This window comes from Eumetopias jubatus, unplaced genomic scaffold (assembly GCF_037043125.1).
Source record: "Eumetopias jubatus isolate StellerSeaLion01/CBP00866 unplaced genomic scaffold, mEumJub1_p1.0 scaffold_15, whole genome shotgun sequence".
Classification (NCBI taxonomy): domain Eukaryota; kingdom Metazoa; phylum Chordata; class Mammalia; order Carnivora; family Otariidae; genus Eumetopias; species Eumetopias jubatus.
Genome location: NW_028274821.1, coordinates 75441313 through 75466035, shown reverse-complemented (window position 1 = coordinate 75466035; position 24723 = coordinate 75441313). Strand labels below are relative to the sequence as shown.

Sequence of the window (24723 nt, the reverse complement as noted above, 5' to 3'; positions counted from 1 at the left end):
AACTAGGCAAAGGGAGGGAGAGAGGACCCTGGCAGAGAGATCAGCATGGGCAAAGACCCTGTGGTTGGAGCAATGAGGCATGGCTAGAGCAGGGAGAGACTGAGGGGGACCATAGGAAAGAGATGGATTTAGGAGAGCTAATGGGGTATGGAGACAGGGATCTTAGGACCATACTCTGTCCTGGGGACAAGAAGATACTGCTGAGTCATCAGATAGGGGATGAAGGCAATGGTCCAGGCAAGAGAGGATGCTGGCTAGAGTAAAGGCAGTGCAGGATTAAGAGCATTAGGTAAGTTTGAGAGCTCTGTAGGAGGTGATCGCGACAGGATCAGGGGACAGAATGGGTTATGGGGTTTGGGTGGAGGTGAGGGGGTCGGGGGGTGGTAATGGCCAAGGTGCTGCCCAAGATTCTGGCTTGTGCAACTGGATGGAATGGTGTTTTCATTTGCTGAGACAGGAAATACTGAGGGACGCCCAGGTTTGAGGATCAGGTTTGGAGGACTGGGGACAACTAGAGGAGGTGCTAGGTAAGTACTTGGCCATATAGGGGGGGTCACTGGGATTCTTGCCATCACCGCAGGATGAGGAAATGAAAGCCCAGAGCAGTGAAATGACTGGTCATGTTACACAGTGAGTCCAGACCTGGTATATCCTGAGCAATGACCTGTCTTTCCAGAGTTTGGGGGAGAGGATGTGGACAGCCCAGAAAGTTCCAACTTGCCTCTCAACTGGATCCCCCAGCAGGATCCTCACCTGGCCATGACTGAAGATGATCCGGATGAAGCCCTTGGAGATCCTGAGGTGGGGGGAGCTGGAGAGAGCTCCCCAAGATCGGAGTATGAGACTGGTCTCAGCTCAGGGGACAATGGAAATACCAGCCCCAGCGCTCTGGGGTGGGGTCAGGACATGGGCTGGGTGGCCTCTGGCAAACAAGCCAGTGGAGACAAACTTCCAGAACATTCTGAGGACAACCCAACTGTTGACCTCAGCTCTGCAAGGTCCTGGAGCAGTGGGACCATGAGCCTCGACCACACCAATGATCACCTTGATTCTACCTGGGAAGGAGAAACTGATGTCCCCCAGCCCGTCGCGCTGGCAGAAACCTTACCACAGAGCTCCAGCCACCACCTCCTAAACCCAGACACCAGAACTGGAGGAAGTGTTGCTTTGGCAACCCCCACGGAATTCCAGGACTCCTCAGTACCCCAGGCCCAGAGCCTCCAGTGTCCGGCAGATAAGTGGAAAGAAAGTACCAACCTCTCCTGCCCTCAGTTGGGGGACCAAGCCTGGAAACGGACACGGACATCCCCTAAGCCACTCCCTTCTCGATTCACCGGCTCCATCAGCCCCCTGAATCCACCTAGGCCAGGCCGACAAGACAGGCTACCACCCAGGCAGGGAGCCACTCTGGCTGGCCACTCGTCTTCTGATGCCTCCAAATATGGGCGGGGGCAGCTGAACTACCCGCTCCCTGATTTCTCCAAGGTGGGACCCCGGGTAAGGTTCCCCAAAGATGAGAGCTACCACCCCCCCAAGGCCAGGAGTTACAGCAGGCAGCCTCAGGGCCCTGCCAGGCCGCTGATCTTCAAGTCACCGGCTGAGATTGTGCAGGAGGTACTGTTGAGCAGCGGAGAAATCTGCCCGGCCAAGGACCCACCTCCTACACACCCCATCACCAGGGTACCCCAAGAATTTCAGACGCCCGAACAAGCCACCAAGCTGGTCCATCAGCTCCAGGTAAGCTGGACTCATGTCTATAGGCATGTCACCAAGGCACCTGTTGGCCCAGAGTTCGAGGCAGTTTGGATAGGAAGTCTGACTGGGCCAAGAATCCCCTGCTGGTAGAGCGAGGGCTGTACCCGAGCTGTGAACATAGTCCTAAGCCCTTTGCTCAAGAAGAGCAGTGCTTACCCTCACGCCCCAAGGATAATCTGTGTGTGTGTGTGTGTGTTTGTTTTTAACTTCTACTGTGGGAAATTCAAAACATCTACAAGACAGAAAATGGTATAATGAACCCCCGAGTACCTGCCCCCCCGCCCCCAGCAGCCTTTTTCACCTATGGCCTCATCTCTTCCCCCACTCACCGTACTGGAATATTTTCGAAGCAAATTTCAGGCCTCAAATCATCTTACCCAGAAATATTTTAGTGTGTATGTCTAAAGATCAGGACTCTCTCTGAAACCTCACGATTCCATTAGCATACCTAAAAGCCAACCCCAATTCTTTAATATCCAATATCCAGTCCGTGTTCAGATCTCCCCTTTGTCTCATAAACGGCTTATTTATTTCAGTTGGTTCGAATCACGGTCCAAATGTGCCCTTCAAGTCTCCCCTATCCCACCCCCGTTTTTTTCAGATCTCCTTCTTCCTTTTAGTTTATTGGTTGAGGAAACCAGTCCCGTCCCGTAGAGTCTCCCACATTCTGGAGTTTGCCGACACACCGTCTCGTCTCTCTCCCTATGTCCCGCTGCCCTCTCCTTGTCCTGTATGTTGTCAGTCTAGAGCTCGAAGCTTTTTTGGGTTGCAGCCATCTGCTTATTTCCCCTCCAGACCACCAGCTCCATGCGGGTAGGATTTTTTTTTTTTTTTTTTTTTTTTTGGCAAGAGCATGTCACAGGTTGTTCGTCATGGGATGCTTGCTCATTTCTTATGTGTGATGGTGATGGCCATGGCCTTGATCCAGTCCTCCCTTTGGGGTGACAAAGTGGTAGTATCCTAATGCTGTCGTTCCTTCTGTACTTACTTGCCGGAAATCTTCTATAAAGTAAAATTTTCCCTCATCGACTGTTTGGTTACCAAGATCTTGTTCATGTGGGAAACACAGGAGAAACGCTTGCGTCTGTCCTTCTAATCACCAGTTTTCAGAGCAATGCATCTGTTCCCCGACATCCTTCAAAGGCGGCGGGTGCCATTGTTTTTGCCTTTTCCCTGCCATGACTTGTTTGATGAAGCTGTTCAGTTTTGTCTGGGGCAAGTAGTGACTCTGAGTACATGCGATTGTGATTTCCAAGTCTTCTACGGGACCCTTGGATGATTCATTCCATCCACCATTAAAAACCCTCTTAGGAAGCTCATGCTCCTCAAGCGCTGGTAATAGAGCAGTGGGGAAGACGGATGTGGGCCTCAGCCCACAGAGCTGACAGACGCGCAGGGAGCTAGGATGGATGAGCACGTAGTTGCGGTCCTCGGTGACGGGTTATGCATCAAGGTAAACCAGCCCAGAGGCCCTCATCCCTGATTTACTGTCAGCGAAGTTAGCAGGCTGTCCTGCGCCTCTCCCACTCAGAATTTGGCCACGGGGGTGCGTGGGTTGCATGCGAGCCTGCAGGGCTCGGCTTAGCTCCCACCTCTGAGCTCTTGCACTCTGAGGAACCCTTTGGAGCCTGGGCTCCCCTGAGGGGTCTCACGGTGAGGGGTATGGGTGCATGACCCTGTTGCTCCTCCTCTCCCGCAGGAGGACTACCACAAGCTCCTCACCAAGTACGCTGAGGCCGAGAACACCATTGACCAGCTGCGCCTTGGGGCCAAGGTACCGGCTGGGGTAGGGTGGCGGTGGGGGCCTGGCCCCCGAGAGATGACACTCCCCCACAGTCTTTGCTCCTGCCTCCTGAGACCCCGGGGATATAGAAGAACCCAATCCTCAGTCTACCACAGGGTCCCTCTGTGACCTTGGGCATTGACCTTGCCCTCTCTGGGCTCCATCTCCTTTATCATTGATGAACTTTGATGTCCTTGAATCCTAGAATCTGGGTTCCCAGGATTTTCACCAGAGCAGCTCTGGGGTCAGACCACTTGGGCTCTGCTCCTGGCTCCATTACTGAGCGGCTGTGTGATGCCGAGCAAGTTTCTTGGGCTCTCTGAGCCTCAAGGGGGTAGCACAGAGCTTCTGCTCGGTTCCTGGTGCTTATTTCCTGGGCCTGATCCTTCCCGAATGTCTCATGCACAGCCTCCCCCCTCACCCCCTGACTGAATGTCCAGTATTGTAGCAGAGGGAGTGAGGAGGGGGAAATCCATCCACACCCATCCTGCTCAGCCCCCATCCTGCCTGGGGAGGAGGCTGTGAATTCTCACTTGGGGCCTTCCCCTTTCTGGGGGTGAGGCAGGAAGTGGGGCCTCTTACAGCCCCTCATGGCTTCCTGTGTCCTTTGCCCCGCCTCTTGCTGCATCAGGCCACAGTGGAGAGGGGGATGGGAGCTGAGGTGCAAAGACGCAGACCTTCCCTCTTCCTTGCCTGCTCTCTCAGGGCCCCCACCTGGCCTGTCCCTGTCGTGCTCCAGGACGCCTCCCCTGCCACAGGTTGCTGTCCAGCGTCCAGAGGCACTTCGGTGAAGTGTCTCCGAGGCAGCCCTGATAAGAAAACGGAAGAGGTCCCGTTCTGGGAGCAGTTCTCCTGTGTCCCCACACCCGTCAGGATGCGGGCAGGTCCCTTCCATCCTGGCCTCCTTGGGTACATCGGCGAAATCCTGGGAGCCAGTGGGTTCCCCCTGATGTCTTAAGGCTCCTTCTAGCTCTCTGAGCGCCGGAGCCAGAGTCAGGGTGGGAGGGCAGGGGAAGTCGGGGAGGACCCAGGTGGGGCTTGGTGAGGCAGTCTCTGGGGGAACCATGCCCACATGGCTGCAGACTCCTAGAAGTTCCAAGGAGAGAGGAACTGGCCATTAAATCCAAACGCTCAGCTCCCCCGGCTAACAAATTGGGAATTGGGTCCCCAGGACGCGCAGAGGCTGCCAGAGTTCAAGGTCGGGGGCAGAGCCTTGGAGCATCTCCTCCCTCCCTCTTCTCCTTGCTTCCTCCGAGTGAGTCACTATATGAAAAGCATGTACCAGGGCCTGGCAAATACTTCTGAAGAGATGGGGACTCTTCTTTTGAATATTACTAATATGTTTATCGGGTGCCCGTGTGCGCCAAGGACAGGGCAGGCGTGGACACCAAGGGAGCACGGCCGTGGGGCCTCTTGTCATGGGTGCTCCCCCAGCCCGGTGGGGACCCAAAGTCTCCCCATGGGCGGTCACCTTGTTCCGGCTGATGACCCAGACCCATCTCTTGTGTGTGAGAGGAGCATAGGAGGGAAGGTGGGAGAGGCTGGGGAAGGTTCAGTACCAGCTCACCCACTCTCACTTTCTGGAAAAATGACTCCTTAGTTTGGGGGTTCTCCTCAAGAGAAGAGTGAGCATAGGTCAGCTAGACTCTTCCAGAAGCAGGATGATTCTCTCCCAGTCCTCCAGTCTCCCCTGCCGGGCCGTACAGGCAGGGCTTACCGTCCCGGTGGGCTGAAGAGGACACGGAGCCCGATCGGGGAGGGGATGGCATGGTCCCACGGGGTCAGCCGGGCTTTTGACCCTGTCCCCGGCTCTGTGGACTCCACCCTGAAGACTCAGGAGACCCCGGTGTGGCTTCCTGCTCAGAGCCCTTGCCGGGGAGGCCAGTTCACGGAGGCAGAAATGTTCCTGCTCCCTCAGACTAAGCCGGTGGAAGTGGACTCCCCAGGGACTTGCTGAGCGCCCCCCCTACTCTGCTCAGAGCCCACGGGGGAGGGGTGGACCCGTGTGGGAGGGAGCCAGGCTGGGGACATTGCCCTCAGGACACCCAGGCCAGCCCGGAGGTGGGTGGGCAGCAATGGGTGGGGACCTAGGGGAAAGCGACTGGCATATACTGAGCCGTGAAAAGGCGTCAGGCCCCAGGCTAAGTATTACCAGGGTCACCTCATTTGATCTGCACAAGAGAAAACTGAGGCACAGCCAGGCCGTGGTTTGTTCAAGACCCTACAGCTGGTAAGGGATTAAAAGTTGGGGATTAAACCCATGTCTGCCTGATTCCAGAATGGGCGCTCTTTTCCCCATGCCTGGGTGAGCAGGATTTGGGCTCTGGCGCTGGGCATGTGGCAGAGGCTCAGGGACAAGGCAGAATGACGATGTTACAGTAACAGCAGTGATAGCGATGTTTACTGAACACTGTCCTGAGTTATTTACCACTGGGGAAACTGAGGCACAGGGAAGCTAAGAAATTTGCCCATCGCTCAACAAGCAGGTGCCCGAGCTGGGCCTTGAGCCCAACAGTCTGGCTCCTAAGCCCACTATTAACCCCACCTTCTCTAGCAGAACCAGACTAGGCAATGGTGGGCCCTGCAGCTGGGGAGGCTGTGGGGGGGGCGTCCCAAGGCCTGGCCTGGGGGCACCCCTGGAACCGGACTGGGGGTGGGGGCAGGGAGCCAGGGCTCTCTTCTCTCCCCCAGCTCAGGGCCACAGTTGATGGTGATCTCACCGATTTGCTGTCAGGCTGTCACCTCCCCCCAGCTGCTGTTCCTGGGCTCAGCTGCAGGGGCATCTGGAGGGGCTGAGGAGACCAGAAACTACCCCAGAAAGAGTTGGGGGAGGAAATTGCAGAAAACTGCCTTTCCTAAAATGTGTGTTCTGCTGACCACTAGTTGGTCCCAGAGCCCCTGATAGAGGTGTGTGTGTGTGTGTGTGTGTGTGCGCACGCGCGCACACGTGTGTGTGACGGGGGGGGGGGGGGGGCATGGAGCTTAGTCTTCAGAGGATTTGGGGGAAACATTTCCTATTCTCTCTACTCCCCCGCTCCTCGCCCCATTCATAAAGCCCATTAGCATTTTAAAGGCTCTGAGAAACCCATCTGTGCAAAGACTAGTCAGTTATTTAACCCTGTGTTTCCCACACTTGCTGATCTACTGTTCACTGATTAACCCCCCTTAGGGAGCTAATCCAGCCTCAGGGAGCTCCACAGGACACCCTGGCTTAAAAGGAGTGCCCTGGGGCACTGGGATGGGTGCTGCCTAAGTCCCGAGACAGATCCCGAGAGGGAGGGGCCTAAGCAGCTTCAAATTATCTGCACTTACCCCCAGCTCCCCCTTCCCGGGCCTCTACAAGGACTTTTGGCCCCTCGGCTGAAACAGTGCTTTCCTGTTGCTCCCCAGGTTGGGCCTTGGTGGGCTGGGCCTGAGGTGGGGTTGGGGGAAGGATGGGGCAGGGGAAGTATGCAGGAGGGCTTCCCCAGATTTGGGTCACCATGGGAGGAAAGGGGTGCTAGTGGGAAAGCCCCCACAGGCGGGTCTGAGCAGATGGCGGAGAGGATTATTAAAATCCAGCTTTGTTCTCATCAGAGGCTGGGTCTGAAGGAGGGGGAGGCGATGGGGGCCAGGCCATGCTGGGCCATTGTCCCTCACTTTGGAGTAGATTTTTCTGCCACAGCCAGGACGTGAAGAGCAGCTTAAGCAGGGAGAGGCTGCCTTCCTGGGGACTAGGGAGCTCCGTCTATCAGGCATACCCTAAACTGCCCACTCCTGACCCTGGGGCAGCAGGGAGCAGTAAGATAGCTGCCTGACCAGCTGGAGGGCACTGAGGCACCACAGGGGAATAGCTTTTCCAGGGACCTGCCTTCATGATGGCCCCATAAATGACAATGGTGATGATAATGGTGATGTGATGATGATGGAGAGAATGATGATGGTGATGATGGTGGAAATGGTGGTAAATATAGTGATAGTGGTGGTGATGATGGTGATGGTGACCATGATAGTGGTGATGATGGTGATGGTGATAACGGTGGTGATGGTGAAGTTGGAGGTGATGGTGATAAGGATAGTGATGGTGGTGATAGTGATGATGACGGTGATAATGGTGAGGGTGGTGGTGATGGTGTTAACGGTGATGGTGATGGTGTTGATGATGGTGATGACGGTGAGGGTGGTGGTGATGGTGTTAATGGTGATGGTGATGGTGTTGATGATGGTGATGATGGTGATGATGGTGATGGTGATGGTGATGATGGTGATGGTGGTAATGGTAATGATGATGGTGATGATAGTGATGATGATGGTGATGATGGTAATGGTGATGATGGTGGTGATGATGGTGATGATGATGGTGATGGTGGTGATGGCGATGATGGTGGTGATGGTGATGATGGTGATGGTGATGGTGATGATGACGGTGATGATGGTGATTGTGGTAATGGTGATGATGGTGATGATGGTGTTGATGATGGTGATGATGGTGTTGGTGATGGTGATGATGGCAATGATGGTGATGATGGTGGTGATGGTGATGATGGCGCTGGTGATGGTGATGGTGATGGTGGTGATGGTGATGATCATGATGATGATGATGGCAATGATGGTGATGTTGATAATAGTGATAGTGATGATGATCGTGACGATGATGATGTTGGGAATTGTGATGTGTAATGATGGTAACAATAATAATGGTGATGATGAATATGAGGATGGTGGCTTCTCTTTACTGAGAACTCATTTTGTGCACAGAGAACAGTTAAATCACCTGTTCTAGGACTCAGAAGTGGCCAGTGGTAAAGCCCACTGGTGAATATTTTTAGCTTTGTGGGCCATACAGCCTCTGTGGTAATGACTCAGCGCCGCCGTGGTAGCATGAAAGACCATAGATAATACATAAGCAAGCATAGCTGTGTCCACTAGAACAGTATTCACAAAAACAGACCATAGTTGGCCAACCCCTGCACTGGACCACCATCCCTACATGGGTCTCCTCTAATCTTGTGCTTCCTTGGCCCATCGGCCTGATTCCAGACTGGGCTGTTTACCATTTGAAATCCACCCTCGAGGGATGGAGACCCCCTAGCTGAGAGATTACTTTGCTCACTTGTTGGTTTATGCACTCATTCAAAGAGCCATCAATTGCTGTTATTATTATCAATGTGATCATTATGACTGAAATGCTTTTATTAATAATAAATAGTATATAATTATATTTATATTTGCTGTATGTTAAATACCATATTAATTATAATTGTGGTTACATTGTGAATTATTATAACAAATATTAAAAATGGAAAAGCATAGTCTTTAGGGTCGCAGCAGGTTACAATCTGAGCCCAAGGATTTATAGCTGGAGATTTTGAGTGAGTGACTTAACCAGAGTCTCAGTTTCCTTTTCTGTAAAATGTAGATGATAGTCCCTGCCTTGCCTCCCCTTCAGAGCTGCCATAAAGAGAGGATGAAAGGGCCTGTAAGTCCTTGACCCAGTGTTTGGCCGCCACCCAAGGGCTCCACTAATGGTAGTATTTATTATTACAAGGCATGTTTGTCGAGGGCCTAAGTGATGGTGTGAATGAAGGGGAGGCCTGTTGGGAGGCTTGCCCCATCCCTGACTTGGCTCTGCTCATGCCTCCCCTCCCGGACAGGTGAACCTGTACTCGGACCAGCCCCAGCCCAGCCACAGCATGCATACAGGGACGGTGCCCCAGGGGACCAAGGTCTTGTCCTTCAGCATCCCACAGCCCCACTCTGTGCTGTGGTGGTCGGGCCCTACCGAAGCCCCACAGACTTCTGGGACCTCAGGTGAGCCTGGGCGAGGAAATGGGACTGGAGGGCCTTCTGCCTGTGATTCTGCTCTGGAGGCACTTGGTTTCCCCTTGGAGTGACACTGGCTTCAGGCCAGGGGAGGGAGGGAGACGAGTTCCCTGGGACCTTTGACTTGAAGAGGGCAAATAGAGATGGGGAAAGCATCTTGCTTAGAGCCAGAGCAGCCTGGGAAAAGCCCGACTCTGCACTTGGCAGTTGAGTGATCTTGGGCCCATTGCAGAACAGAGAGCGCTGTCACTATGGAGCCCACATGGGGGCCAGGCTCTGCGCCAAGGCTTGCCATGCATGATCCCAGTTAATCTCCCCGTCAGTCCCCCTGAGAGTCAAGGAAACCAAGGCTCAGAGAGGCGAGGACATGCTGAAGGTCACAGTGCTATAGGGGAAGGGAGAGGGTGGGGCTTTGGACCCCAGTCTTTCTGAGTTAGAGCCTGAACCACTGACCAGGAAACCAGAGGCCTGTCTCGGCCCCAGCTGTGCGTTCTAGGGCAGATCCAGACCTTGCTCTCCCCTATACAGCGCCCATCCCGCATCCTGGGGCCTGTGTGAGGACAGTGTGATTGTGATACGACAGTTGTAGCTTGATGATGGCGGGTGTGGTTCTGAGGTTCGCTGAGTCCCTCACCCCAGGAAGGACAGTTCTTGGCCCCAGCATTGAGTGGTTGTGCATTCCAGGGTGGCCGTCAGCTCAAGGAGACCTGAACCCCTCCTCGTCTACCCCAGCATGGCTTCTGGAGAACCCGGTCATCACCCAGGACCAGCCATCAGCAGAACGGACCCAGGAGTTGGCCGCTCAGGCCAGCCGGTTCATGGCCAAGGTGAGGGGAACCCCGGCTTTGCCCCGGGGAGACACAACTCACCTGGAGAAAGCAGAGCCTCTGCCTGCTTGAGTAAGAAGCTCTCCACAAGGCTCCCTTGTTCCTCCCTTGCTGGAGGTAACTTGGCCATCTCGAAAAACGTGAGCCTCTGCCCTGGTTTAGAGACCATTTGGTCTAGAGCCTCCTCCTTGTCACTCAGCGCCGGGTTTCACTCCCTCTGTTGGCACTGTGTCTCATCACTCATCAAACTCTCTCCAGCTGTGCTTGAAAGTATCTCCTAGGTCCCCCGCCAGGGGAGACTCTCAGCCCTTCCAGGATTCTGGAAGGGTAACAGAACCTCCACTCTACCTGTTCCTCTTCAGGATAAATCACCCCACTTTCTTAGTTAATTCATTACAGACATCCATTCTCAGTCCCTTCTCAAAGGGCCTTTATATTTTCACCAAACAGTCCAAGTAACTGTGAGTTGTTTGCAGGTCTATTTATAACTATACACTTGGCCTTCCGCCAAAAGGGCTTTAGAGCAGCTGAGAAAAAACCTGCATTATAACCACCTTCTGAAGACGGAAGGAAGGAAACTGGGGGCAAAGGGGAAGTAAGGGTAGAAAAAAACCAGAGTGAACTTAGTGTAAAGTGAATAAACAAAATGTCCTGTTGGACCCTGAATGCTTTGAGCTTCCCAGCTGTCAATGCAAAAAGGGAAATGCAGCAGTTACATATATTACCGTGTTCATAAAAAAATTCCTTCAGAGAAATACCATTATTTATTTTTTGGTAACCATTTTACTGAGATAGAATTCACATATCACACAATTTTCCCTGTTAAAGTTAATAAGCTTCAGTAGGTTTTACTATATTCACAGTCATGCAGTCATCCCCACAGTCGGCCTTAGAACATTTTCTTTTTTCTTTTTTTTTTTTAAAGATTTTATTTATTTATTTGACAGAGAGAGAGACAGTGAGAGCAGGAACACAAGCAGGGGGAGTGGGAGAGGGAGAAGCAGGCTTCCCGCGGAGCAGGGAGCCCGATGCGGGGCTCGGTCCCAGCATCCAGGGATCATGACCTGAGCCGAAGGCAGACGCTTAACAACTGAGCCACCCAGGCGCCCGGCCTTAGAACATTTTCATCACCCAATAAGAGACTCCATATCCATGAAGGGGTCGCTCCCCATTCCCCCTGTCCCGGCCCCCAGTGGCTGCTCACCTACTTTGTCTCCACGGGTTTGCCTCTTCTGGACATTTCATATAAATAGAGTCCTAGAACAGTTGTCCTTTTGTATCTGGCTTCTTTGGCTGATCCAAATGTCTTTACACGTGTATCATAGTAACATGAACAGGTACTTTATCCTGTGTAATCACCACCATTCTGAGTCCCATCGCTGGAGGGATGAGTCTTCCTGTCCTGTGTGTTATAAAGCAAAGCCAAGGTCATCACACTGAGCAGGAGCTGGGGCACCAGCTGACCCCTGATGATCTAGAGCTGTATTGTTTGAATAGGAACCACAGGTCGTGTGGTTCCTGAGCACTTGACAGGTGGCCGGTCCAAACTGAGATGTTCTGTCAGTGGAAAACATACGCTGGATCTCAAAGATGTAATGTGACAAAAGAATATAAAATATCTCATTGGTAATTTTTTCATTGATTACATGTCAAAATAATAGTTTAGGGTCATAAAATGTATTATTAAAATTAATTCACCTGTTACTTCTTTACATTTTAAATACGGCTATTAGAAAATCTTATTTTATAGAAAATTTTAAATTGTATAGGTAGCTTACATTTCTATTTTATATATATGTTATGTAATATCATTGTATTATATAAATTTCTGTATTATATTTTGGCACTAACCTAGAGCTTTCCTAGAAATCCCAGAAATTCCCAAATCACCTTTGCCCTTTTTTTCCTAGTTAAAAATTGTTTTGTAAAGGTAATAGACGTACACGGTAAAGACCCTCACATAATACGAAGGCCATATTCAGTAAAAACTCTGTTTTCCCGTACTTACCCTTCTGTTTTGTGCAAAAAAGTTCAACACATACATGTGTTTATAGAAATGGTCACGTAAGTAAGTATGTGTGCTATGCTGTACCCTGACTTTTTTAATATCCCGAAGTTGAATATTTCTGGGTAGCCAATGAATTCACTTTGTTCAAAGTTCAAAAGATGCGTATAGTAGAAACGCTTCCCCCATCCCTGCCCCCCCCCCGCCCCTGCCACCCAGTTCTCTGCCCCAGAAGCAATGAATGTTTTAGTTTCTTGCATCCTTCTAGAGGTCGTTTATAATATACAGGCAAATGTATTTATATTTTTCCTTTTTTATTCTCTCGATATTTCATACAGATGGTAGCGTATTATAAAGACTGGCCTGTCCCTTGATTTGACACCAAAAAGTAGGTCTTACTTTATCCAGGAGCAGGTACACATAGCCCTTCCTCTTCTTGATGGCTGCATGCTATTCCACAGATAGGCTTTTATATCGTTTCCCATTGCCCCCCAGTTGTGCTGCAGTGAACATTCCTGGCTCATAGGCCTTAATGCACATAAGTGAGTGTGCTTTGCTATCGATAAATTCTGGGAGGCTCCACTTTGATTTTTCCTAACGCTGCCAGGGCTGAGGCCCATGGTGGGGTCAATGTCTGGCATCCGCCTTTCCGTGCTTGGCAGAAAACCCACATCCTGAGGCGGGACCCAGTTCCTGGTGCCAAAGCATGAATGTGACATCCTGTAGGACCCATCTTCTAGGGTCTGGACTAATGGACCGTGTTTCCTTTCGTCCCAATGCCCAGGTGGAGGCCTTTGCAGCACTGATGCAGGCGGGACGGCTGACAGCCCAGGACCAACTCAAGGTACTGCCCACTGTGGGAGATGCCCTTGGAGCTGTCTCCCACAGCCACGTCCCTGAAGCCTCGTCTGCCACAGGACAGGCCAGAGAATCGCAGACACACACACTGCTTAGCTTGCCAGGACCACGATCATGATAGCGCAGGATTACCGCTCCTTAGGCGACGATGATGACGATGATGGTGGGCCAGGCACCGTGGCGAGCCTCAGATGCCCACGGTTTCATTTTCTCGTAGAAAACCGGTAAGGCAGTTACAGTCATCACCCCCTTTAACTGGAATGGAATGGGGCAGCCCAGACCCCAAGTCCAGCGTGGTCATAACTGGCTGGCACTGCTTCCCACTGACTATGCTGCTTCTCAGCCACCAGAAAAAGACTTTCTCTTTTCTTTACTTTTCTTTATTATAAAAGTAATTGCCCAATATTTGAAAACCAAGGGGAAAAGGGGAGGAGAGCCTTAATCTAACCGTTACTGACTTATTTCCTTTTGGACTTTGGTATTTCTAGATAAACTATAGTCATGTATAAAATCTAGACTTCTGCTGCATCAGCCAGGATCCTGGGAAGGGAGCAGGTGGGGCTCTGGAAGCTGGGAGTGAGGGGGTCGAGGCAGGGGCTGTTAGCAGGGCTGTGGGCAGCATCCAGGAAGCCCAGGGCTGACTGTTCCTAGCAGGTGGGGAGGCTAGGTGTCAATGGAGGCACAGAGTAGGTGGGGAGAAGAGCTCAGGAGGGGTGGAGAGGGGCAAATGCAGCACACTTGGTTTGTAAAAACAATACTCTATTTCACTGTGTCATTACTATGTTCCTAATGACTGTGTTAGCATGTAGACGTCATCCGTTTTTCCAATTGCAAAATGTGTGCTTTGTGTTACAGTATCTCATTGAGAGGGTGAGCAAGGACCTTGAACATCAAAAACCATTCCTTTTCTTCCCCTCTATTTCATTCCCCCGTATCCGGGGAGGTCGGGAGCTGTTGGAAGATCAGGCTTGCCCGGGAACTAGACTCTAGGTTGCCCTTGCACTCAGTCTGCCCTCTGTATAGAATGAGTGGGGTGGGGCTGATAATAAGCCAGGGATGGGGATCCAACCTCCCACAGTGTTAGCCGTCTGTTAGCGCTCACCACACTTGCTGCGGAGGCCTAGAGTCATTGCTAGGCCCATGAGCTCTGGAGCTAGAGGGCCTGGGTTCAGACTCCCGACTACCACTTGCTTGCTCGCTCACTGTGTGACCTTCACCAACTTACATAACCTCTCTGAGCCTCAGTTCCTCCTCTTTAAATGAAGATGATGATAAACTACCTCTCTCATTAGGATTATGTTGGTGAATATTAAATGAATTGAATTAATTAAACTCATTATTTAATTAGTAAATTAATTGAATTAATTAACTGAATAATGAATAACACAAAACGCTTTAGCATAGAGCCTCAGTGCTCAGTAGATGGTAGCTACTGTTATCCGTAGTATGGTGGTGATAAGATCATCTGTCATGCTGGTCTATAAGGATTTGGGAACAGAGGGACTTGTGTCCAGATCCACAGTTTGGAAAAGAAGCATGAGGATCCGTGGTCTTTCAAGTACTAGGTCCTTATGGGGACAGAGTAATGGTGTATTTGACACCAGGAGCACCATGGAACATCAGAGAACTTGCAGCTCTACCCAGGAGAGACTGGTGCTCTCTGGAGCTGGTGCCAAGGCTCTAAGCCGTGCCTCTGCCCTGCTAGTCTGATGGCAGAGGCTAGACTGGGGCAGGAGGTTTTAGAGTCTGAACCCCAGCCTTTCAGTGACTTGGGGGCCCAGAGGATGGGTCTCCTGCCCCCCCCGCCCCACCCGACACCCAACCGCCATGAGCTATCTCGACCACTGTATCTGCAGGGACAGAGCCCCAGGGGGCTGGGTGCTCAGTCTTCTTGGCCTCGTCTGGTTGCAGGTCTTCCAGCGCCTAAAGGCTGTCCATACAGCCCTGGAGGAGGAGTACCTGAAGGCCTGCAGGGAGCAGCAACTGGCCCAGCAGCTTGCTGGCTCCCCGGGGACACCTGGAAAATTCGATCCTGGCAGGTATGTGCTGGGGAGGGAGGCCCCTGGTTCCCTTGGTCACCAGGAGGGGCACACTTTGTCCTTATACTTCATCCACTACAGGAAGAGGGAGAAATCCTACCCCGATTAGCAACATATCCAGGTGGGGGAACGCCTGAAGGCTGAGATCAGTGTCCTTTTGGACTCACTGCAATGAGAAGCGACCTTGGAGATGAGACCCAAAAGCACTCATCAGAGTGGGGAACCGAGGCCAGAGGGGGGATTGACTCAAGGTCCCAGAGCCTGCTGGTGGCAGAGGCCTCCTGGTTCCCAGTGGAGTCCCTTTTCACCTTGTTTTGTTGAGTTCTCCACGTAATCCAAATTAGGACGTTGAATGCACCCTCCGTGGTCATTCTCTGGGGTTTGTGCTCGGAAGCTCAGCCTCCCAGCCCTGCCCGATGTGGCTGCTGTAACAGGGTCTGGGTGCTGGTGTCTCCCCGTTGCAGGGAGCTAGAGGAGGAGATATTCCAGCTGGGAATTCGCCTGGAAGAGCTGAAGGACCACATGGACCAGAACCAGCAGGAGCCTGAGCGAGTCGGGTCAGACTGCACTCCGGACAGCCTCGCAGCCTCGCCCTCCCCGCACCAGCCGGCGTGCCTGCCTTCTCCTTCAGGACAAGCCTCCAACCCCGCCATCCATACCCTCTGCCCTCAGGTACCTCCCTGCCCAGCCATACTGGACCATCCCTTCCTTCTCTTCTCCATTAGTTGGCTTCTTCCCTACATACTTGGGAAGTAGGTGCCAAGTTCCAGTAGTGCTGGCCCATGGTGGAAATTCAGTGGGAAGCAGACAGAAATGGGTGGCCTCTACCCTCATGGCATTTTCTTTCTGGCTGGACTAATTCTATTTTTCTCAGGGCTCCAAAGGAGAATTATGGGGCTCTAGGAGAGTAGGTAACAGGGTAACATGACTGAGGTTAAAGGGCAGGAGAAATTTTCCTTGAGGAAGAAATGTTTTAATGGGATCTAAGAGTGAGTGGGACTTGCTTCATGCAGAAGAAGAGAAGCCATGCAGCAGGGAAAACAGTCTGTGCAAAGGCCCTGTGGTTAGAGTATGGAACATGAGGGGGCAGTTGTCTGAGTGCTGGCTGGAGAGGGGGCAGGCGCCCCATGATGTCAGGGCTTGCAAGTCCCGGCAAGGGTTTGGCCTTAAACTGTGCGGCGTTTTTCAGCAGGGCATGTTCAAAGGTCTGCAGGTAGATGGGGTGGGGGCAGGGCAGATGGAGAGGTGTGGGTGGACCTGAGAGAGGTGTAGAAGGCCCGTTTGCCTGGATGTGCCCTGGGAGTGAGAAGAAAGGGGGAAGGGATGGCCTCCAGCATCCCAAGGGACTATTCAGTCCAGGGGACTAGTCACAGATCAGGAGACACTAGACAAGGGCCCTACGCAGAAGGGACTTGGTAGAAGTCTCTCTCTGGCCCACATCACAAGCCCCTAGGAGACGATCACTGTTTGCGTGCCATATAGCTGAGCAGAGTGAGGGTACAGCGGTCACACCAGGGACAGCAGGGGAGTCTCTAGACCTTGCCGCCCGTGCTGTGTTGGGGACGGAGCAGGAGAAAGGGCCAGCATGGCAGGTGAGGTGGGGGTTGCCGGAGGGCTGGGCTCTGGTGAGATAGCCCTGACGGCGGAGCCCTTGGCGGCCTAGGGATGTGGGGGAAGCTCTCACACTGGGGAAACCTCCGCTGGGTGCTGCCTCATGCACCAATGGGTGAAAACCCGAGTGCCTCATCCTGAGCGGCTCCCATGCTCCCTCAGGGAAGGTGTTTTGGGGGCTGGGTGTCCATGTTTGATGGAGCGAGTGAGGAGAGATGCTTCTGGAAGGAAATCTGGGTTCGAATCTCAGCTCTGGCCCTCACTTCTGTTGTAAGTTTGGGCAAATCATCTGAGCTTCAGTTTCCTGTCTATAAAATGGGCTGTGATAACTGTCCCTGCTGGGCTTATTGGGAGGTGCTGTCTGAACCGTGCCTGGCGGGGAGTAGGTGTTCAGTTAATGGCAGTCCGTGCTAAAGATTGCACCTTCCACTGCCTTCGCTCTGCCCACACATGAACGCGTGACAGGGTGCGTGAGTCTCACCTATTACTCTTCAGCACCCAGCATGAGCCTGGTATAAGGTAGGTCCCCAAAAAGTGGTGTTTGGTTGTCTGCTGAATCTCTGTCCCTCTGCCTTTCTGGCCCCAGCCTGATGCCGCCAGCAGCATGGGCCCCTGCGCATCGCCCGTAAACGTGGAGCTTAGTGCTGCCAGCAATGAGGGGGAGGACAGGCCCCTGGGCCTCCCGGCCCCTCTCAGGCCCAAGGAGCTGCAGCTGGAGCAGGATCTCCATGGCCTCCTGGAGCGGTGAGTACCAGGAGGCAGGTCAGTGGGTCCGGCCCAGTGACAGGACCTTGGCTGGCCTTGCTGGGCAGAAGTCATGCTCCTCTGTGTTCTGCAGGTACCTCAGCGTGAAGTCCCTCCCAGAAGCCATGAAGATGGAGGCGGAGGAGGAGGAAGACGGGCAAGGCCACATAGTGGAAGTGGACGGGCCAGCTCCAGCTCCAGGAAACTCCGAGGCCACCAGGATCCCCATAAGGCAGCTCCCAGCACTGGCCAAAAGAAGTCACAGGACCCCCCTCAAGTATGTCCATGAGCCCCCCGATTTGTCCCCAGACCGACTCTGAAACCACAGGGGTGGTAATGGTCCTAGTGAGCGAGATGGCTCTTTGCCACTTAGCAATGGCCTTCGTGACCTGTTGCTCACGTCTCTCCAAGCCGTGGGACAAATACACCACCGAGAGCACTTGCAGAGATTTGGGTGGGTGGACATGGTTTCGGTAGGACACAGGCAGTGCTAGATACTATTATTCTCCTTTTGAGTCTCAGACCTTCCAAGTACATCAAGGAGAAGGTTTCAGTGCCATTACATCCTCAGTGCCTCTCTTGATCTTCCTTTAAGAACAAAGAGAGAAAGAAAGAGACAGAACACATGAGCAGGCCTGGGCCCAGAGCCTAGACGACAGGATCTGTCGAGAAGAGAGTACTACTGTTCTCATGTGTCTTCTGTTTATGTCTAAAGTTAGTGTCTATTTTTCAGACAAAATACTGATCTTCTATTTCTAATGATGACATAAGCCTTTGAGGAGATTGAAGTTTCTGGAAGGGGCTGAGGTAGGGGGGAGAGGACCCAAGTTCCCGAAGCCTGAGAAATGATACTGTAGCTTTGTTTCCACAAACAAACTACTGTAGTTTGTTTCTACACTGTGGTCGCTGTGTTGCGTTGGGCGGGTTTTGTTGGCCATCCCCATTTGACGTATGAGAAAAGTAAAGTTCAGAGAGGGACGGTGCCTTGCCCAAGGTCACACAGCTATAGAAGATGGCAACACCAGGGTGGGCCGCCAGGGGCGTCTGGCTCCCAGGACAGGGCTGGGCAGCCCCTGCCAGGGCTCAGAGTCGGTGTGTCTCTCCTCCTCCCGGCCAGGGAGCCTGTGGAGCAGATGGGGTCTGTAAAGCCAGCAGGCGTCCATGTATCCACGGCCAGAGATGGGTACCTCCAGGGCCTGCACAAAGCCAAGGCAGCCCCTCCAGGCCCGAGCAGGCCACCCCACCCTCGGGGCACCAGGACTGCAGGATCGCACCAGAGCAGTCTGACCAGCTTAGAGGGAAGTGGCATCTCCGAGCACCTTCCCCAGAAGTCTCTGCACCAAGCTGGGGGGCCCCACCTAGAGGTAAGCATCCACATGGGGTGTGGAGCTCCTGGGGATTTCTGCCCCTGGGCCTTTGCTCACACCCTTCCAGAATTCCTGCTGTTCCCGGTCCCTACCGGTTACAGTTCTGCCAAACATTCAGGGCTTATGCCCAGTGCTACCTTGTTGCTGTGGGTCCCCCTACGCCTGTCCCCCGAGAGCTTGTGGCCCATGTCTGTATTTCTCTGAGCCTGCTGAGCACAGACTGGAGGGGCAGTCCTTGACTGCATGGCCTGTTGGTGACATTAGGGCGGCAATTTTTAACTGTCGCAGGAGTCACAGGTCACCTTGGAAGTGTCAGTTATGCTACGGATCCTCCCATAGAACAATGCATATAGATGCATGTGTACACACACACACACACACACACACACACACACACCCTCTGTAGTCCTAATGACCTTGTAGTAAGAAATCTGCACCAGACCGTGAACTTGTTGAGGGCAGGCACCTGTGTCGCCTGTTTGTCTTCTTCGTGCCTTTCATTAGGAAGAGGGGTGCACGTTGGATGAATTTGATTCTCCCGATCCATTGGCCCGGGGCATTTCTGCGTCTGACAGGACCATGGCATTCCAGGCCCAAGCGGGAAGATGTGTGGAAGTATGAATCCCATCCCCACGAGGAGACGAGGAGACGAGGAGGCGGCTTTCTCCTTCCTCTCCTTCCCCTCTTCCTCAGCTTAGGACATCTGCCACAGGATCTCTCTCAAGGGCCTCAGGGAAGCAGGACTTGCTCAGGCTCTGGGTGTGGAGTCCCTGCTGTTGGCCTGGTGCTGGTCCCGAGCGCCTGAGGACCCTCACACCCGGGCCTGGCTGCTGGGAGCTGGGCCAGCCTCCCAGCCAGGGAGCCTCTGGAATGTGAGGCACAGGCTAGGCCCGGAGAAGGGCTTCCCAGCCTGCCTCAGACACATTCCTCAGCCTTAAAGGGACACCGCCTCTTTCAGGAGCCCTGGATGGCGTCCCCGGAGACAGACAGTGGCTTTGTGGGCTCAGAAACCAGCAGAGTGTCTCCCCTCACCCAAACCCCGGAGCACCGGCTCTCCCACATCAGGTACCCCAGGACCCCCCTGCCCCATCAGGGTCGCTCCCGTGGAGGGGTAGCGTGGGAATCAGTGCCGTGAGCCCATAGCCGGGGTCGATGGTCTGTGCGTTCTCAGAGCCCTCACCTCATCCCCCAACCAGGGTTCCTACCCTCCATCTTATCGATAGAGGGGCACCAAGGTTCAGAGAGGGAAAGTGACTAGCCCAGCATCACTCAGCTAGTCGTCGACAGCCTGGGGAATAAGTATCTGTTGAGCGAATGAATGAGTGAATGGGGAACGACATGTACAGGAGGGTGGTACGAGGTGAGCAGAAGTCAAGGATAAAGGGCAATCGGGGACTGCCTGGGAAGAGACAGGGACAGAACCCCAAAGCAAGGTCTGAGGAGGGGATTTGGGTGAAGGGTGGACTTGATGAGCCACCACGTAGAGTGACAGCCTCCAAAACTGGTGCAGCCCCCCCCGCCGCCCCTCCCAGGAGGCCTGCCTGGCAACCCAGGACTACATGGGAAGAAAGGGTTGGAAATTCTGTTTCTCTGTATATTTTCTTAAAAATGAACTTGAGCTTTATAATCTTGCATCTGTGGGTCGGCAGGTGTACAGCTCAGCAGTTTATACAGAAATGCATGTATAATGCGGGTGCATCCTTAGAAACACTGTGCATGCAGGGGTGCCAAGTCCCAAAGGTCAGCAGCTCATTGGCTTAGCATGCGGAAGGGTTCGAAGGCCAGGGTCTGTCTGTACGATCTCAACATGTCTCTCCCTCCATGCTCCCTCAGCACTGCAGGAACATTGGCCCAGCCATTCACTTCATCTGAGGCCCAGGATGCAGCCTCCCACCCCCAGACCAGCGGTCCTCCAGTCCCCAGAAGAGCCTCGGAGCCCAGCACACCCAGGAGCCGAGCCCAGAGGCGACCCTCGAGCCGGCCCAGTCCCTTGCCGCAGAGGGCACCGAGCCTCTGCGAGGAGCGGGCGCTGGTGGCCGAGATGGGTGAGTGGATGCGTCTGGGTTGGCCAGAACCTGGGAGTGGCCGGATGGCATGGACTGAAAAATCAAACCAACAAAAAAACTTGCATTACCCTTTAAGATACAAAATATCCTACAAGTTCATGGCGGGAATATTTGAAACTATAGGGAAAAGAGAAAAAAACATGCTGAAACCATCGCTACCACATTTGGGTGTCGAACCCGTGGGCTCTCCTCTCTGCCAACGTGTGTGTGTTTATTTAGATACGCTTAAAATAGAAATGGGATCAGAATATCTGTGAGTGTTTAATAACCTCCTTTGTTCACTAAACACTGTGTCATGGACACTCCATGTCTTTAAATCCTGTGATTTCAGTTTTAAACCTTTAAAAAGATGCACGTAAGCTTTTTGGTGAAAGAAACATACAGGAAAGAACATAAATTGAATTTTCACAAAATGAACACAGACCAGACAAACAGCATGATCAGAACCCCAGCTCCTCCCCATCACCCCTCACCCCTCCAAAGGCTCTTTACAAGGCTCATATTGAAAACTTTTAAAATTAAACTTTCATTAAAAGTTGACCAATTATGGATTCACATGTAGTTGTAAGAAATAATCCAGGGAGATCCCATGTGCCCTTCACCCGGTTTCCCCCAGTGGTAACATCTTGCAAAACCATGGTGCAGATTTTGACCAGGACCCCTCATGTTGCCCCTTTATGGACATGTCACACCCACGCCCTCCTTATTGCCTGGTGACCTCCCCTCTGTCCTCCATGTCTATAATTTTGTCATTCTAAGAATGTTCTATAAATGGAATGATCGATACGCTTTTGGGTTTGGCTTTTTCACTTAGCCTTTCTCTGGAGATTCATCTAGATGGTTCCCTGTATCAATAGTCTGTTCCTTTCCATATTGTTGATTAATGTTCCAAGGGCTCCTTGTTTTTAATGCAGGGGCCAGGTGAGTGGTATTTAACCTCTGGTCGCTCATGCCTTTGAGAGCCTAAAGTTTTGAACACTTTCCCCAGAAGCATGCCACAGGCAAAGGTGTGGCTATAATTTTAGGGGGGCGTGGGGGCTCTGGAGTCAGACCCGGAACAACATGGTGATGCATGGCAGAGCTTGTGGGGGGGTCCACATGAAGGAGCAATGAGCTCTTTACAGAGGAATATTCCTGAAGACCCACATCTGGTACTGAAATGGTGGATAGCGCAGGAAACATAGGTAGAAACAGCTCTGCAGACCCAGCTTTGCACTCCAAGCTCCCAGGAAAAACCACATCTTCGGGTTCTGAGGTCAGCGGGCCAGTGACCTCATTGGAAAATTCAATTATGACCTCAGCCAGCACTATCACTTTGCCCATATCCTTCTACCCTCAGAAATTCATGCTTCGAGGGTCCTCTCTGGGCAAACTCACCTTGGTGTCTTTCTGCCTCCCTAGCGGTCCCTGGCCCAGAGTTCGAGGGGCGAAAGCGGCTTTCCGAACAGCTCCCCGCCAGAGCCACAATCAGCCCCCCGCCCACCCTGACCCCTGCAGCTGCCACTCTGCCCCATGGAACAGCAGAGAGCACCGGCGCCTTCCTCCTCACCAGGACAGGGCGAGAGTAAGTTGGACCAGCACAGGGACGGGAGAGCGATGCCCAGGAGAGGCTGGGGCTTGCTCAGCAGTCACGGCCAGTGGCGGCCATGTGGGGCCCCTTGGACCCAGGTGTCCTGCCTCCCAACTCAGGGCCACTCCGTGGGACCTCACTGATGTGGACTTTGAGGACGCTTCCCCAGCCAGTGGGAAATGACCTAGGGGTTCACCTTTCTGGTGCTGAGACCTGGCTCCCTGCCCCCCCCCCCATATTTCTCTTCCAAGGCTGGTCTACACTTCCCAGGGATGGATTTTCAGCAGTTGGTGCTGTCATTTTATGAACTGAGAAGGGACTGATCTTCGATTCTCTTCTTTTTAATCCAAGCGCAACCGTTCTACTAAGAACATTGCTTCTTGCTTGGTTGAACAGAAGTGGGAAAATAGGGTGGCCAGCCCTCTTACCCCTCCTTTGAGTTGCTTTTGGCCAATAATCAATCTCATGCCTTTGTTGGATTGGGGTATCTGTCCCAGGTGTATGGGGAAGGCTGCTCTGCGGGACCCCATCCGAGGCCTCCGGGCCTGTGCCGTCATGGGCTGTCATGTTCCCTATTTGCAAGGGCAGGTGAAGGGCTGGCGTTTCCCTTCTGGACCAGAGTTTAATAAGGGTACTGCTGCGGACTCCTGTGACGGCAGAGGGATTCAAGCTTATGGGTCAGCGATACACTAGCTCCTGAGAATACGATAGTGGACAAGATGGTCGTTGGCCTAGGAAGGCTCGCCATCTTGTAGGATGAGCAAAGAAACACATGGTCACACTCTGCAGTCTAAATGCAGGGGCAGCAGAGCCTCCAAGGACCTTGGGAACACAGACAAGGGACATCAGGCCCAGTCAGAGGCTTCAGGGAGGGCTTCCCGGAGGAAGGGGTATCTCAGCTGAGACCAGAAGGAAGAGAAACAGAAGAGCTCCTGGCAGGGAAAACAGCATGTGCAAAGGCCTATGGGTGAGAGCGTGCTCATCACCTTTGCAGAGCCAAACGTTCATTTTAGCTGGGTGCCCGAGCGTGGGTGCAGTGGTGAGCGCTGAGCAGTGGAGAAGGAGCCCGGGAGACCTGGGGGTGCCTCGGAGGGCCACGAACACCATGGGGAGAGATTTGGATGGTAGCTCAGCTCAGAGAAATGAGTTCACTGAATATTCACGAATGCATACAGATGCAGCTGAGGCCTATGAGGGGGATTCTAAACGAGAGTGGTGAGGTCAGGTTCACGTTTTAGAGGTTCTCTGTCCACTAGCTGGGTGAGAAAGGCAAGGCGGGCAGACTGCCAAGAAAGCCACCCCCCCCCAGGACAGACACCGTGGGGCCAGTCAGCGGGAATGGGGTGCATTTGAAGAGACATTTAGGCATTGGGCCCCTAGGAATTGGGAGTTGGTTAACTTTTGGGGACATTCAGGAAGAAGGGTCTCAGATGAGTCAGACTTCTGGCTGGCCAACCAGTTGGATGCTGGTACAGAGATAGGGAACTCAGCAGGGGAAACAGTTTACATCTTTACAAAGATGAACTTGAAATGCCAGTTGGCTCTTGGTCATGAAAGATTTAAGTCAGCAAGACTGAGATCCTGACAGAAACACCCAGAGGGGACCAGCAATACCCCGGCGAGTGTTCTGAGTCCCGGGCCCTCACTCTAGCACCTTCTGGTCCCAGAGGTGCCCTCCAGTCCCGCATGCAGGCATGTACTGGTGACGTGAGCTCTCGCTCTCCTGCAGACGCCCCGCAATTTGCCTTGGAAACCCCAACAAATGTCTCCCTGGGGATTGCTAGGAGACCGGCTGCCCTGGACATACACTGCCCAGGGCCTAGCTAGAGAGCTCTCGACTCCCCAGACACAGGCTGAGAGCTGCAGGTGGCTCCAGGAGACACTCACCCTCCAGTCCAGGGCCACCAAGCAAGAAGGAACGCTGAGGGGAGCCCTGCCGCAGAAGCTTGCCCAAGGAGGAGATGGAGCGTCTGGGCTCGGCAGCCCAGGCCATGCCGAGCCCAGATGCTGACACTCTGTGTGTAGGGGGTTTTTGTGCAGGGTGTTGGGGGACAATTGTCTGCCGTGATGCCAGCATCCGAATGCCAGGCTCTCAGATGAGACTCTGAGATTCCGGTGCTGGGTGGAGAGAGATGCAAACAGTACTTACCCCATGGAATCTAGCAGCTCATTGAGATACTTGCCAATAGGAGGCTGGGCCAAGTTTGGGGGTCCTCCAGGGATGACAGCAGCCTTGCAGAGAGCGCCCTGCGCTTGCATCCTGCTCACATCCAAGCATCTTCCGTCACCGGCAGAC

At 53.1% G+C, this 24723-nt stretch overlaps 1 protein-coding gene across 8 annotated transcripts in view; it reads left to right on the top strand.

Moving 5' to 3' along the window:
- Positions 1-24723, top strand: part of AKNA (AT-hook transcription factor) — a 53102-nt gene that overhangs the window by 17279 nt on the left and 11100 nt on the right. For 7 of the 8 annotated variants that reach the window (XR_003610038.2, XM_028107610.2, XM_028107609.2 and 4 more), the window contains 13 exons: positions 677-1737; positions 3455-3529; positions 9172-9328; positions 10025-10167; positions 12957-13016; positions 14942-15069; positions 15534-15741; positions 17267-17424; positions 17519-17701; positions 18542-18788; positions 19750-19856; positions 20625-20836; positions 22259-22421. Coding sequence is in view for 7 of the 8 variants with exons in the window: in XM_028107610.2 (XP_027963411.1) it covers positions 677-1737; positions 3455-3529; positions 9172-9328; positions 10025-10167; positions 12957-13016; positions 14942-15069; positions 15534-15741; positions 17267-17424; positions 17519-17701; positions 18542-18788; positions 19750-19856; positions 20625-20836; positions 22259-22421 (2902 nt within the window). In the remaining variant the exon portion in view is untranslated. The remainder of the gene's footprint in view (positions 1-676; positions 1738-3454; positions 3530-9171; positions 9329-10024; positions 10168-12956; positions 13017-14941; positions 15070-15533; positions 15742-17266; positions 17425-17518; positions 17702-18541; positions 18789-19749; positions 19857-20624; positions 20837-22258; positions 22422-24723) is intronic. The other variant, XM_028107611.2, reaches the window with a different exon arrangement.